Source organism: Aquarana catesbeiana, linkage group LG01 (genome assembly GCF_042186555.1).
Source record: "Aquarana catesbeiana isolate 2022-GZ linkage group LG01, ASM4218655v1, whole genome shotgun sequence".
Taxonomy (NCBI): Eukaryota; Metazoa; Chordata; class Amphibia; order Anura; family Ranidae; genus Aquarana; species Aquarana catesbeiana.
Genome location: NC_133324.1, coordinates 338052329 through 338069495, shown reverse-complemented (window position 1 = coordinate 338069495; position 17167 = coordinate 338052329). Strand labels below are relative to the sequence as shown.

Below are 17167 nucleotides of genomic sequence, written 5' to 3'. Positions count from 1 at the left end.
AGCTCAAAAACACTAGTAGCCTAAAGTAATGTGCATGGACAAAAAAAAAATGCTAATAGCAGTTTCTAGGAGCTTAAAAAAACACTAGTGGGCATGGAGCCTCTTAGTGTGAACCATATAAAAGCTATTTTTATTGTAAAATTAATTGCACTTACATGAGATTAAGAAACATTAAAAATCAAGGACTCATCACAAAGTACGGTACTTAGCCACCACCTCCACTCTGGTCTCCATAAAGCAATGTACAAAGCTGAAATCCTGTGAGTATTGCAGGGGTCATCAGTATCGTGAGTCTCTCTCCTCTACTCGTGTAGCTCTGCCCTACGGGTTTCGTCTACACAACATCATCGGAGCCAGCTGTCAATCAGGAAGCTGGGTGGACCCTGACAAATTTGTTGGGATCTTTCCACAGCCTGGAGCAGTTCCACGTCAGCTGAAAGAGGCTATAGTCTGCCGTCAGCCAATTCTGGGTCACAGGAGAGCAAAAGTAAATGCACCCCTGTGACCCACAAGAGAAGAATTGCCAACGTTTTTTTTAGCTATACTGCTCTTTTAAGTATTCATCAACCACTATACAAACTTGTTTTTATTCCTTTTTAAAAATGTAGTCATTTGCTTAAATTAGTACCTAAATAAATTTAACTTTAAACAGACTAGCATTATTACAGTGGGACACAGCTGCCAAACACCCACGAACAACTCACAGTTGCTTTTTATACCTCAGGTTATGGGCCACAAGAACTACAATATAAAAATACCTTTAAATTAATTTCTATCCCTGCTTGGGTCTGCCAACACATAAAAGAGATCCCACTTTACTGAGCAGGGGTCTGGCTCCCAGCCTACACAAAATAAAAGCAAACGCAAACCACTTTCAAATCCACGGCTTGTCAGAATACAGCAGGTTGTCTGTATTTGAACAAATAGCTGCCATCTGCAATGTGCATTAACAGTGTGTTTAAAAATAAACAGCAGTGCGGCATAAATATAATAGTGCTTCCTGTCCTGTCATTATAGCTATGAAGTCCATGTTATAACAAGCAGAAATAATGCAACACAGACCATAAGCAAATAATATTATCTTTAAGCAGCAATAAAATGACCTGCTCAGGGCATATACTTACTAAAACTCACAGTTAAAGCTGAACTGCAGATATAAAAACAAAACACCAATTATTGCAGTTATGTACAGTATTTCTTAAAAGATAAAATGTATTTTGAATGAAAATAACGAAAGGCAGCCCACAGATGATTCATGACCGGGTTGAATGGAAAAAAAAAAAAAAAAGACTCAATTTAACAAGCTGCACATTCTAGGTGGATGGGATAATCCTCCTGCTGTGCCTTTGTATTTTGACAGCGAGGAGACTTCCCTACTGTCAGAATACACTGATCACCACTGCTGGGTATAGCTGGCAGCACTGATCGAGGGACAAAAATCTGACAGGGCAGTTGTAAGAAGCCGATCGGTAGACTGACTTCTGTATAACCAACCTGTCCATACATGAATCGAAATTTTGCCGATCCATATATGGCTGGCTTACGTAGTTGAATTTGATATGCTTTGTATAGCAGAACTCAGACTAGAAGAGTGAGTTGCAGCTCAAGGAACCAATCTGGTGTGTCAGATGTACATGTATTGACTGTGAGCAAGCTGAAAGGAGGAGAGAGCAGAATGAGCAGTGAAATAGACTGCTTCTTTTTAATTATTTAACTTTAAGCTGGGGGCAGGAAGGTAACATAGCTTTATTGCTTAATGGCAGTAAATAAAAAAAAAGGTCATCAACCTGACTGTACAGCCTGGCAGGACTATGTAAAGCCTAAAACAGGCTAGACAGATCCTTTGGCAGGTAAAAAGAGCTCTTGTGTGTATTGCAACTTGAGCTTAACCACAGAACAAAAGGAGAGAAAACCACTGCAGCAGATGTCTGATAAGTCTCGATTTCAGCTGTGACATTCAGATGGTAGGGTCACAATTTGGTGTAAACAACATGAAAGCATGGATCCATCCTGCCTTGTATCAACGGTTCAGGCTGGTGGTATAATGGTGTGGGGGGATATTTTCTTGGCACACTTTGGGCCCCTTTAGTACCAATTGAGCATCATTTAAATGCCACGGCCTACCTGAATATTGTTGCTGACCATGTCCATCCCTTTATGACTACAGTGTACCCATCTTCTGATTGCTACTTCCAGCAGTACCATGTCACAAAGCTCAAATCATCTCACTACTGGTTTCTTGAACATGACAATGAGATCACTGTACTCCAATGGCCTCCATAATCACCAGATCTCAATCCAATAGAGCACCTTTGGGATGTGGTAGAATGGGAGATTCGCCTCATGGATGTGGAGCCAACAAATCTGCAGCCACTTAGTGATGCTATCATGTCACTATGGACCAAAATCTCTGAGGAATGTTTCCAACACCTTGTCGAATCTATGCCACAAAGAATTAGGGCAGTACTGAAGGTGTACCTAACAAAGTTGCCGGTGAGTGTATATTATACTTAGTACTTACGCTGAAGATTTGTATGGAAGCAGTTTTACTGCTAAAGGATCTATAGCATTCATTGCAAAGGTCTGGCTGTGGCTCACAATAAAAAAAAGACCCACCAAGTGCACATGGCTGAATGTTATTTATACTTGCAATGTATCGGGGTGGATTTACTAAACTAGAGAGTGCAAAATCTGGTACAGCTCTGCATAGAAACCAATCAGCTTCCAGGTTTTCTTGTCAAAGCTTAACTGAACTAGATAAAGTTAGAAGCTGATTGGCTACCATCCACAGCTGCACCAGATTTTGCACACTCTAGTTTTAGTAAATCAATGCAATACCATTTTTTTCTTAATGGCACCCCAACGCACCTAGTCATCACACGTGTTGCATTGCACCACAACGCATGGTACCAGCTTATCATGCTTTTTAGTGCAGCGTTAATTTTCAAATAAAAAAAGGTTATGCGCTTCTTTTAGTGTCATTTTAGATGTGGCAGGCAGCCCATCCAAATGAATTGGCTGCGATAACATAACGCACTGCAACCCGCGTGTTATCACATCACACAGGTGTAAACCCAGCCTAACATAATGCTATATACTGATGTGCAAAGCGAAAATAAGATAAATTCGATTTCAGCTAATGGATCAGCTAGAGATGAATTCTGCTCTGTTTTTCTAATCTTCTATTGTCCAACTTTGATGAAGCTGTGTGAATTGTAGCCTCAGTTTCCTGTTCTTAGCTGACAGGAGTGGCACCCGGTGTGTTCTTCTGCTGCTGTAGCTCATCTGCGTTAAGGTTCAATGTGTTGTGCGTTCAGAGATGGTATTCTGCATACCCTAGTTGTAATGAGTTGTTATTTGCGTTACTGTTGCCTTTCTATCATCTCAAACCAGTCTGCCTATTCTCCTCAGACCTCAACAAGGCATTTTCGTCCACACAACTGCTGCTCACTGGATATTTTCTCTTTTTCGGACAATTCTCTGAAAACCCTAGAGATGGTTATGCGTGAAAAATCGCAGTAAATCAGCAGTTTTTGAAATACAACCATGCCACGTTTAAAGTCACTTAAATCCCCTTTCTGATGCTCGATTTGAATTTCAGCAAGTTGTCTACACCACGTCTAGATGCCTAAATGCATTGAGTTGCTGCCATGTGATTGGCTGATTAGCAATTTGTGTTACCAAGCAATTGAACAGGTGTACCTAATAAAGTGGCCGATGCGTGTATATATCCTTTTGTTTGTCCAAGCTGTTAGTGGTGAGCTGTTTTCTGGCTTGCACATGTATGTACGGTTTATAATCTACTGTATCCGGTTGTAATGTTCAGCAGTAAGCTATGATCACAAGTAATACTCCCAGATACTGTATGTAGCCATTGTGATTTCCAGCTTAAATAGTGTATTTGTTGTTGGCTGCCAAGGTAAAATCTATTTATTAAAACATACATTTTTTCCTAGAGGCAGAGAGAGGACAGTAGGGCCATATGCATACACATACCACCAGTACTTACAAGATATTACTAGGTATGGATCGGGGGTGGCCAATAAACCACATTTTTTGACATACTTCACCATGGGAGATTGTGTTTCATCCTATATCTAATCTGGATATGCATGGCCTTCCCTTTTATTGGAGATACTATCTGGATCGGCAGTGACGGATTCCTGAAAGCAGTTTGATAACCTAAAAGGCGTTTATTTATGATCTCTGTAATGGGGATCATCTCCATCTGGTGAGTAGGCTGTTTGCTCGGTGTTGGTGGAGGATTTCCCTATTCACTCAAGCATTGGAAAAGTCACCTTGAATACTTGAACATATTGGACGTTTTTCTTTTTTGGACTCGTGTTTTTGATTGAGATTTTTGATACAGGACTTTTGTTCAATTGCACTTATTCAATTCACTTTATATATTTTACTTTGCATAGCAGATGTTATGTTTGGTATTATTTTAATTGTTGTATATGCCCCATTGGAGTAAATCTGGTGGTTTGTAATTTGCACTTTTATTAGATATTTAATAGATTAGCGCGCTTCACTACATATATTTTTCATTACTAGGTATTGACCTAGTAAATATAAATGTATGAGGTCTGTACATGTATTAATAATCCAGCTGCAAGAAATGTTGAGCATGTCCATGTGATATGAAATATCTGCACCACTTTTACAGAATATATTTATATTATGCCGTTTGTGAAATTCCATACTGCACTTCAACACTACCTAATTAAATATTTTATTATTTATAAGGCAGGCATGGTGTTGATTTATTCAGAAAGCATCCTTAATACATACAGTATATTATACTAGCATGATGAATTTTATTTTCTGAATATGTATACTTTGCAAAGCCCGGAGACTGGTCAGAAACACAAGGAATGTACAAAAATGGGAACCAGCCCAAAGTCATCCACTGAGGTATTTCCCATAAGGGCAGAACTATTGCAATATCAGCCTGTAGGATTCAAAGCCCAGGAGCAGAGCAGACTATGTACACAGAAAATATGTCCTAACCAGAAAAAAAATAAAATTAAATCAGCCCCACAGATGGAAAGGAGCATCAGACAAAACGTTGAGATACAATAGGTATACCTTGACTTCAAAGCTCTGTCAGATGATACTGAAAACATTTATTTCTACACAAGGTCCTAGCTAATCCATTATGGGTGCTAATGCCAAATAGGATCCTTGGAACTACAATGTGGTTCACACCACAGATGAAAAAGGAAGCCGCCACCAACACAATCCATAGGGTTTTACTTTTCTTATCTTAAAAAACGTATATACATCAATATGACTTTGGTGGCCCCATTTCTTTCCCTGGTTTTAGAGCTCATTCACAATTTGCCATACATTTTTGTGGGCCCTCAACATATGTACATGGGCCAAAAAAAAAAACAACTTTCTTTCTAGTTGAAGGGCAGGGGTGTTTATTTACTCCATGAATGTATGTTGGTGTGCTATTAAAAATGAATGCCAATGCACAGTCCATTGTCATACCGCATTTTAGTAAGCACATAGGTGTAAAAAGGACCCCCAATGAACCAGCCCTAACAGCCCTTTATTATTTATAGCACCTACACCATATAAAAACCATGTACCTGGTAGCGCATACTACCTCCTGCTACATTTCTTGCACTGATTAGGTAACGGTAGCATTGTTCTTCTGATAGGGTTGTCCTTTTAACCTCCCTGGCGGTATGATTATTTCGGATTTTAGGTGCTGAAAGCGGTACCATTATTTTGCATGGAAATTTGGCGTTTTATATTGTAGGTCTGTAAATCTTAACAATAACACACTTAAATCTGTCCAAACCAGAGTCTAGTAGATATCCCGGGTATGATAAAGTTTGAAACACAAAAACATAAATTATAATATAATAAATAAAAATAAATAATTAAAAAAAATTTAAAAAAATAGTAATAAAATAAATTTCCCCACAATTCACTATCGCTCAATTCTGCAAGTGTTCTAATTTACTATCGCTGTTTTCTAGCTGGTCTAAAGCCACTTTTGACGTAAAGGGACACTTTTTGGTTGCTATGGACAATCTCCAGTTTCCAGGCAGAAAGAACAGTGTATATCATGTAAAACTGCATGCAGGGCATGGGCCAGAGCACTGGGGACAAAAGGGATGTGAAATCATTTCATACAGTACTGTAATCTGTAAGATTACAGTACTGTATGTGTTATGATTTTGACAGTTTTTTGAATTTGCCGCCAGGCTCCGCCCCCGTGCGTCGCGCCGCTCGCAGGGAACGGAGCCTGGCACGGAGAGGCTTCGGAGGAGGACGGAGCCCTCGGACACTGCGGGGGACATCGCAGGATCCCGGGGACAAGGTAAGTAACGCCGCCCCAGGATCCTGCAATGCGATCCCGAGTGTGGCTCGGGGTTACCGCTAATGGTACTGAATTTTAACCCCGAGCCACACTCGGGAAAACCGCCAGGGAGGCTACGGGAAGCCATAACCTTTTTATGGTATTTAACATAAATAAGCAAACCTGGTTAATAATGTGGTAAATAAGCTATTATGATAATAATTAAATCAATAAGTGCCAACGTTTTAAAAAAATCTATTTTTTTAATAATATTTGTAAATACCTATGTACATATGACAGCCATATTTGCTATGGTCTGAACACTTTTAATCCTTATATCTGGATTTTGCCAACAACATTTAGTGATATACATATCACTATTAAGAATGTATTTACTATACATGAAATTTGCATGAAACATTATTTTAGGAATAAACAATTAAAGTATATCGTATGTAAACCCAACCCCTAAAACCTGACATATGCTTTAGCATATTAATAACTTTCAATATTTTGAAATATACCGTTTTTATTAAAAGAATACCTGGTGATTCTGCCATGAAGATGCTTGCTTAGGCACTTCCTGTTATGGGGTGCAGTGGTAGGTACCTGTCTCTCAATTGTGCTCCAGGGTGGTCACCCTATTACATAGAATTCTGATGGAGACTACAAGTGGCTGTTTGAGACACATTAGGTAGGCATGGTCCACTGTTGTCACAATCAAAAAACCCACCAGGAGAAATGCAGCACATGCATGTAAACAGGAATTTCATGCAAAAAGCCTGCAGGAAACCAGCAGCACTGAGATGCAACAGTGGATAAAAAAGAAAGGTTAAAATAAACTTTTTTTTTTAGGATAAATGGTGGCTTTAGTAGACGAAGGGGTTGGATTTACTAGACAAACTATGTACTCTGCAAGTGAAGTTGCTCCGGAGCTTAGCAAATGAAAGGGAGCTCTACTTTGCAAAGAATAATTAAAAAAAAATAATAATTTTTGCTTGAATATGATTGGATGATGGAAGTCAGCAAAGTTTACCTTCCTTTACTAAGCTTTGGAGCAACTGCACTTGAAAGTGGGCAGTCTATTGGCCTTTAGTAAATCCACCCCTAAATGTCATTCATTTAGGATTTACATCCACTCTAAGCTACATGAAAACAAACTTTCCAGTAAATATTTTACAAATAAAGTTAAAATGCAAATTTGCTTGGAAAAAAAAACACTACAGATCCCTTAATAAGGAGTTTTCCATAGGGGCTTTTGCTCAGCTTAGAGGCTGCCAGGGGGCTTTCTTGGTGATGCTGAAACCCCCTTTTAAAATGCACATAAGGAGACCTATAAATATATTGCTGTGGGGCACTGTTAATTACCAGTATTGCCTAGAGGTAGCTAAAGTGCACATATTCAGTACCCGTGTACAATATATTATCATAAAACATAACTGATTTACTAAGTTTCTCTGACATTTTCACTGGCATCAATCTAGAAACCTTCAATAAATCAGTCATCAGAGCTTGCTGTTCTGTTATTTGTAAAGGCTAAGGTCGGGACTGTAATATAAACACATATAAGAATCGCAAAGTAACCGGTGGACATATGCTGGCATGATCCTTGGGTCTTCCCGCTGGAGCTCTTCAGGGCTCATTTCCAGGTACTCTGTCACCTTTGGGCAGGGAATCACCCTGGGAATGTTAAATCCATTCTGTCCTCCTGTTAAAGTCCACAAGACAGGTAAATTGTTAAATGTGTATAAAACAATACTAAAGAAAACAAAAAAAAACAAAAAAAAAAGAAAAAAAAAAAAAAAAAGTACTACTTGCATTCATAAGGTACTGTATATGTGTTTCTGTGTGTATTATATCTGTATGAGAGTCACATATATTTTGATAAATTATTATATTATTATTACTACAGGTACTTCTATAGCGGGATACATTTATGCAGTGCTTTACTTATTTATTATACATTCCCATCAGTCCCTGCCCTCAAGAAGCTGACAATCTAAGGTCCCCAAGTCACATTCATATACATAATAGGGCCAATTTTAGACAGGAGCCAATCAACCTACCAGCATGTCTTTGGAGTGTGGGAGGAAACCAGGTCACCCAAAGGAAACCCACACAGCCACAGGGAGAACATGAAAACACTGTGCAGGTAGTGTCGTGGTTGGGATTCGAACCAAAAACCCTAGTTATATATTTTTACTTAGTAAATGTACAGTGTAAATGTGGTACATTCTTTATACAAGAGTATGTACTGAATTATATATGAGAGAGTGTTCTATTTCTGTACAAATCTGAGATACAGATACTTTGTATAGGGGTCATATATTTCTGTGTGTGTATATATATATTATATACACTCAGGATATCAGGGAAGAGAACTTCTACAGGTGCAGAAGAGGAGTAGTCAGAGAAGGAACAAATACTAAATGTGGCAGAGATAAGATTTACCAATTTTTCTTACTAAAATAAAAAGGGTGGCATAAAGTCATTTTACATACAGTGGGGTTGATTTACTAAAACTAGAGGGTAACAAATCAGGTGCAGCTCTACATAGAAACTAATCCGCTTCCAGGTTTTTTGTTTTTTTTTCAAAGCTTAATTGAACAATCTGAAGTCAGAAGCCGATTGGCCAATGGAAGTGTTGTATCATGCTCTTTTGGCCCAGACTGCAGTAAAGGCTGTGGGGGGAGCACAGAGTTCATATTCAATCAGTAAAGAGCAGTTTGCAATGAGAATTGGGCACGGTTAAGAGCAGACACAGTGGCTGAAATTAAAAAGTGGTTGTAAACCTCAGACACGAAATATGAACAACGCATATCTCTGTATAGTTTGTAATTCTCTCATTCTAGTGAGTATTATTTCTGTCTGCTGCTTCATCCCTATGCATCATCAGCATGAATCACAAGTTTTTCTGACACAAAAAAAAAAAAAAAAAAAAAAAAGGTGACGGGGAGGGATCTCCAACTGATTGGAAGCCTCAGTTCTGTTCCTGTATGAAGGTGGGGGGGGGGGGGGGGGGGTCCCTTCCCTCCAATCAGCACTCCTCACTGAGCTCTGCAGAGTGTAACTTCAGCTCTCTGTCTACTTTTTCTCTGAACTCTCAGACAAGTTTTATCAATTCAAGAGAAGAGAAGAGACAACTTATGTATAAGGGTTTACAGACGCTTTAAAAAGGCAGACACAGTGCCCGAAATTAAAGCTGAAGCTTAGCATTTTTTTTCTCTACATCTTTAGTGACATACTCCCCTGTGATGAGGTATGTCCTATGTTGGCAGTTGGATCCTGGAGAAATCTTCACTACAGGGATGCTCTGTATCTTTCCTGGGCATCCCTGCAAATTTCTCCATGGTCCAGCTGCCTGCATGACAGGAGACATACGGGAGTCATATTACAATACACGTAGGGTTGCACCGATATTGGTATTGGTACAGATACCGAATATTTTCACAAGTACTCATGCTCATGATAATGCTCTGATACCCGAAACAATACTTTGCTTAGCGATTTGAGCCTATACAAAATGAATGGGCTAAAATCACACTGCAAAGAATAGCATGCAATTTGAATAGGAATGTGGTGCGATTCCTGTTCTAATCGCATGCGGTTTCCTCAACCGCTCCAGTGGGAACCCAGGCTTGTCATAGTTATCTAAGGCAGGGTTCACAGAGGAGCAGTGCGGGAAACTGCATGCGATTTGGACAGGAATCGCACCGCCCTCCTATTCAAATCACATGTGATTCTTTGCAGTGCCATTTGAGGCCTTTCATTTTGGATGGGCTCAAATCGCTAAGCAAAGTATTGTTTCGGGTATCGGAGCATTTTCATGAGTACTCGTGAAAATACTCGGTATCTACACCGATACTGGTATCCGTGCATCCCCAATTACAAGTATGTAATGCTTTCAGAAAATGCATCTAAACCGCATGACCTAATAAAAGTCTATGGGGAGGTGCAGGTTACCGGCACAAAAACTGCTGGAATACCTACACTGCAACCAAACCGCAGCTAATCAGTGAGAAACCGACCTAAATGTCTATGCTTAACAAGTACATCACATAGTTCAGTAAACCAAAAATGTGATGTGAGAGCGGTGAAAGAGGAAACAAGCAGTGACCCAAAATATGTGTGAATCTTGCAGGTGTAACCAGTAAGCTACAAAATAGTGGAATTGGTAAGCCAGGCTCATGAATGACAAGACTACACCATTATAAGCAGTGGAGTAGCTTATATGCACATAGTCCATGCATGATGAGCAGGGGGTAATTGAATCCATAGAAGATTCTGTAGATGATTAAAGTAAAGGGTATGTTTCTTTCCCTCCGTCACAGCTACAGTGCCTTGCAAAAGTACCCCCCCCCACCCCCTTGGCATTTTTCGTGTTTTGTTGCCTCACAACCTGGAATTAACATGGATTGTTTGAGGATTTGCATCATTTAATTTACAGAAAATGCCCACAACTTTGAAGATTTTTTTTTATTATTATTGTGAAGCAAACAACAAATATGACAAAATAACAGAAAAAGTCAATGTGCATAACTATTCACCCCCTAAAGTCAATACGTTGTAGAGCCACCTTTTGCGGCTATTACAGCTCCAAGTCACTTTGGATAAGTCTCTATGAGCTTGCCACATCTTAACACTGGGATTTTTGCCCATTCCTCCTTGCAAAACTGCTCCAGCTCCTTCAAGTTGGATGGTTTGCACTTGTGAACGGCAATCTTTAAGTCTGACCACAGATTTTCTATTGGATTGAGGTCTGGACTTTGACTAGGCCATTCCAACACATTTACATGTTTCCCCTTAAACCACTCAAGTGTTGCTTTAGCAGTGTGTTTGGGGTCATTGTCCTAAAGGCTGTAATGTAACAAAATAGGTAAAACGCCAAGGGGGGTGAATACTTTTGCAAGGCACTGTACATATTAGTATGTATTAATCTACTTTCTGCAGTAACAGATTTTCGTCTCCAAGGAATGTCACAAGCCTGCTCTTCTAACTAAACTCTTCTATCCCTTACAGCAAAATAAGTTGTCATGTATGCCTCTGTTTGATCTGTAGTAACCCCAGTGCTCCACATGTGATCAACTATGACATCAGCCATTTGATGACTTGACGGTCCATTGTGACAGTTATCATTCACAGCACATCTTAAATGTAGCTGTTTGAGGAAACTGTTAAATCGGTAGATTTCATTACACTCTAATATTATTAGATTTGAAAGTATGTGATAAACACCTTTGCTTGCATTAAAGAATGTTACCCCAATATTTCCTACTCCTGATATGTACTCGTTGTACCATGTACTTGTGTTAAAAAGTATCATGTTCTCTTTGGATTTCTTCCTGTGTGTGAAATACCTGGTCCTCTTTCCTATTTCAAACTGACCATGCTAGGTATTACAGCCACAACCTTCCCAGCATAGTCCGTTTTCTGGTTGTGCTGGGAGAACAGCCTGCCAATGCTCTAATGGTCAGACTTCTTCTAACATGCCCCCTGCACAGCTCTTCACTGGGAAGATCAGTATACTGCCCTTTCTTCACCCCTAGCTCTCTAAGCATCTTATGCAGCTGAGAATTATGAGATTATGTGATCACTTATAAAGAATAAAAAAAAAAAAAAAAAAAAAAAAAAAGGGTCTTCATCATTTTTTTTTTTATATCTATACACAAGTGTTTTGTCTTTCATTTCTATTTTAAACTGAATGGGTTGTTTTACAGGGTTCACATATACTTTTACTTACCTTTTTTTTTTTTAACTAAATAAAAAATAAAATAAATCAAATAAATAAACAAATACAGGGACTGAAAACACAAATCACAAACAAATATAACCCACCTTCTCTGTCAGCCATGCTGTCAAAGAAAGCCCACAGAGGCAGTTTCTGGGAATTCAGTTTAATAAAGGCGACATAATGGCTAGTTTCTATACATAAGACAGCAAAGAGCTGCAAATACTGTCTCTGGAACACAGCCTGTTCATTCAGATTTTTAGGTAAACACAGCTCCCTGGGATGATGGCTGCAGCGCTTTTTGTGAAGATGAACCTGTTCAAAAGAAAATCTCATGTTAGAACACCAAAACTCTGCCTCTAATGCCCTGTACACACAAGTGGAATTTCCATCAGAAAAAACTTGGATGGTTTTTCCGACGGAATTCCGCTCAAGCTTGCCTTGCATACACACGGTCACACAAAAGTGTGAACTTTCGACCGTCAAGAACGCGGTGACATACAACACTACCTCAACTTTTTCCAACCGAAAAATAGAGAACATGCTCTCAATCTTTTGCTGGCTGGAATGGAGCATATACACGGTCAGAATTTCTGACCAAAAGCTCACATCCGACTTTTGCTGACGGAATTTCTGATAGTGTGTACGGGGCAATAGGGTCTGAAATAAAGAACTCTGTCACACAAAGCAACCAATCAGGTTCAGAATGTCATTTTCTGGATCTTGAAAAGAAAACCTGAAGTGGTTGCTATGAACTCCAGACACTTCTAGAAATGAAACTTTTCCTGACAGGAGATCATGAATGTTATACCTGTGTACTGCAGATTGCACAGTATTGTTTTATGTGACCTGGTGTGATCCCTGTGTCCTCATAACAGTCCAGACACTCCACTACTGCCAGGGACTGACAAATACAGCATTGCCTTGGGGCTGTGGATAAGAGAAGGAAACCGATATTAAAATTCGGGATTTCGTAATGTTATTTTGAGCTTTAAAAATATGCACAGCATGTCAAGACATTTATTACCAGAATCTGAATGCCAAGCAAACACTAACAAGGCTGGTAAACAAAAGCGTGAGGATTTTGCAACACTGCAACTTTCTTGCCAGTAGCAACATATGATATGAGCAAGCTGAACGCCAAGCAACAAAAACAAGACTCAAATTAACCCTTTTTCACTACTAGAGCCTTTTTTGTGCCCCCCCCCCCCCCCACACACACACACACATAGTAAAAGCGCACATTTTAGGCTTGAAGATTAGTTAACACCCCAAACATTATACATTTTCTGAAATCGGGGGATCCTGAAAAATATGGTGGCAGTTGCAAGTGCACATTTTTTTGGGAGGGATGAAGGTTAGGTTTCTTCCTTGGCCACAGCAGCTGGAGAAAGTGCACTTGAAACTGGAATTAATATAATCCTTGTCACTTCTGAGTTCTTACTAGCTTGGGGAGGTGAGTGAACGTACATTCATTGGTCTCTTCCCCTCTATCTGGCTGTAGCAGCGGGGGGAACGTGTGCAACACCAGCCACTGCTGCTGATGTAAGCCTTATATCGGTGGCAGCAAAAAGGTTAATACAGCCCTGTATTTATTAATATATTTTTAAATGTATTTGTTAATTTAAACAATGTACAGTAAGTACCTACATTCAACGTGGCATCAACCTCTTGCAAACCATTGTACAGCCAACCTCAGACTGAGACAGGGAGGAGCAGCATTTTAAACTGTGGTGTCAACAAGGAAGAGACAGCAGATTGATAGAGAGATGAAAATACCAGTGTGCTGCTTCTCCTCTCATGGTCCAATCACAGGCAGGAGGAGGGACAAGACCTGTATGTGTTAAAGTTCACCTTTTAAAAAAAAATAAAAAAATGCAAATTTTTTTGCAGGTAAAAAAAATATGCATTTATTCATTTTTTTTTTAGGAACCTGTAAAGCATTGCACCTGCGATCAGCAGATTGTGGGTGCCAGTAGAATTTTTTTTTGGGGGGGGCCGGCAAACAGTATGCCAACCCCCCCGTCGGTCCGTAGGTAGGTAGCACTTACTCCATCACCGGCGACATCCCCTGCTCAGCGGAGGTGGCGGCCTCCTGCTCTCCTGGTCATCATGGCGACGGCTTCCGTTTCCTCCCTCCTCCTCAGCGGCCAAACAGGAGTCTTCTTTTTTGGGCCAATTGGAAAACAGGTCTCACACCCGCTTCTGACTGGCCGGATTGAGAATCGGTGTTTCAACAGAGAAATATTTTTTCCCTGTTGTAACACACCTTGGTGGGCTAAGGATGCATCTTCTGCGACCCGAGCCCACCCTATTTCGGAACCTATTAGAGCCTCTGGCTCTAATCAGGTGCTTCAAAAACAAAAACCTGGCCGCTGTAATTCATGCACCTGGTGCCCTGAAAGGGGGGGACGCATGAATAGGGGATGGCTCTCATGGATAGATTCATGCTATGCATAAATCTATCCATTATGCATATAGGGGGTGGCGAGGAGAGAGGGGAAGGCGCCCAGGTGCCCCTAATGGATGGGCAGCCACTGGTGGGTGCAGTGTCAGGCTTAAAAACTGTCTGTGTAGCTGTCTGCCCGTACCTCTGAATTGGGCAGGCAGTTACTGAACGATGGGAAGATCAGTGAACTACCTAGAGCGTTCATCAGCACCCTGGTAGTTCATTGAGTACGTGCAGTTCATTATTTCACAGAACTCTGTAAATAGATGCGGCGGCGCTTTTTGAATTGTGACAGGGGGTGGGGAGAGAAGACCAGCCGCCCGCTGTGACAAGGAGTAGGAATCGGGGAGGACAGATGCTTGACAAGTTACATCTTATACCCTAAATATGGGTGTAACATGATCACAGAAGTGAACTTAACCTTTAAATGCAGCAGAGAAAAATCAGGTCTCCTGCCCCACCAGACAGGCTGTGCTCCGTTGGTACAGCTGTGCAAGTCTCAGAACTGGACAAATACATTTATTTAATAAAACAGCTGCCTTATATCCGTTTTAGCCCTTTGCCTGGTGTTCAGCTTTAATATTATAAATATGCACCAAAATTGTAGCATACAAAACACATTACAATAGAATGTATTGTGTGCACAGCTCCTATTGGAAACATATTTTTTCCTTTCCTTGCATTTAGCTGCATTTGAATGAAGATGCACGTGCTTTCTTTTTTTGTATTTCCTCAGATGTTAAATAATGAATATGTAATCATCTCTGTCTCTGCCATGTACAGTAAACTCCATTTAAATCTCAAATACATTTTCATTGCTTTGTCCAAATCAAAAATGTTCTCCAAAAACAAAAATGTATATTAAAGACAGGAAAAAAAAAAAAAAAAAAAAAAACATACTGAACATTGAGACGAAAATGGAAATGGAAAGAAGGTGGTAAAAAGAAATATACATAAAAACACACACATCAAAACAATGCAATTCAAACCTTTTCATCGGATTTACTGCACTCCATTAAAACTGTATTCTCTAGGTTTACAGGCTCATAAGTACTGCTTCAAGGACTTTCTGAAAGAAGCCTATTTTTTCACACTGTCTGGGAATAGAGCTCCATCTTTGACTTATGCCATCTGACTACTTCATTCATTTGTAAATCATTTGTCCTACCTAATATCCTGTCACTGAAAACATGCCTTTTGGGCCTTTTTGGGGACATCTCCTTTAAGATTATATTGTAAAAGGTATTTACGTACATGGTATTTTTATGCTAAAAAGTATATCCCTCATAATTGGAAGAACCCCTCATCCTCTATTAATTTCTTTGTGAATACGTCAGATTAAAAGGCAAAGTCCATCCTTTACAGAAAAGGGAAAAAAAATTGCATTATTACTTTTTTGCATAGGAGCCTGCAAAGCAATGCGTGCAAATTCTTCAAATTCAAATTCATTTGCTGTGGGAGGTGAAGAACCCACTCTTACTGTCACGGGGGGGCTGTGGGTCCCACCATTTGCACCACGTTATACCCTAAATACGAGAGTAACATGATGCAAAAAGTGGCATTAGACTTTAACTCTTTTCTCCTGCTCTACAAATGACAGAAGCCATCTGGCTCTTTTTGGTAAATTTTGGGGACAGTGGGCCACTTCTTCTTACACTACAGCTGACCCCTTCGTAACCTGCTACATTGTGGCCTGATAGAGTGTGTTGTGGCCTCTTTTCTTTTATGATAATTGCACCCCTGATAAGATCCTCTCTGAGCCATAAAATTGGCACTCTATAAAATGTTGACCCTTTGCTGTTTGTACAGTTTCCATGATCCATTTATCTGCTTTCCACTCTTTGTTCTTAGGGAAGTACTGTTAAATCTGTATTTACCGTATGTAAACTCAATAAAAGGTTGCAGAAAAAAACTGGAAAAAGAAAAAAGTCACAATAACAGTACAGTCGTAACTTTTGCCCTCCTGACATCTCTCACGCATCCCCACCCATTGAAAATCTCTGCTTTAAGGGGAGGCGGTAACTACTCAAACTCTAATATTTTGCTTCTATTGATTTTCTTGTTTTTATTCTTTCTTAGCTATAAAATAAACAACGAATCAAACCGATCAGTATAGGTAACAGCTCCAATTTTGCTCCAATTTTTGAACATTGGCACCTCTCTTTCTCAGTTTGTAACATAATAATTTTTAATTACCATCTTCAAGGAGATCAGTGATGTCCAATTGCAGAGTTGGAATAATTTTTGGAAACATCTTGTTCTTTCCATCTCTGGGCATCTGAATGATGAGGCAAGATGGAACCTGGCACATAGACAGAAGCAATAATTACATAAATGATTGACACCATCCATCCATCCAGGTGGTAGCAGAACCCAAAACCTCAATGCCAAGAGGCAGTAATACCAACAACAAGCCAAGTTATAGTTTTGATGTGGATATACACTCACTGAGCAATTTATTAGGAACACTATACTAATATTTGGTCATGCCTCACTTTTCTTTCAAAACAGGCATGGATTCCACAAATATTCCTTTGAGATTTCGGTCCTTTTTGACACGATTATGTTTCGCAATTTCTGCAAATTTGTCAGCTGCACATCCATGCTGCAAATCATCCTTTCTACCACATCGCAAATGTGTTCTATTTGATTCAGATTTGGTGACTGACCT

General features: G+C 39.8%; 1 protein-coding gene across 1 annotated transcript in view; it reads right to left on the bottom strand.

Annotated features, from left to right (window-relative positions):
* Positions 1-6501: 6501 nt before the first annotated feature.
* Positions 6502-17167, bottom strand: part of LOC141145315 (ubiquitin carboxyl-terminal hydrolase CYLD-like) — a gene marked incomplete in the record, with an annotated part of 61243 nt that continues 50577 nt past the window's right edge. The window contains 4 exon segments of the mRNA XM_073631894.1: positions 6502-8027; positions 12155-12362; positions 12859-12977; positions 16693-16798. Coding sequence (XP_073487995.1) covers positions 7843-8027; positions 12155-12362; positions 12859-12977; positions 16693-16798 — 618 coding nt within the window.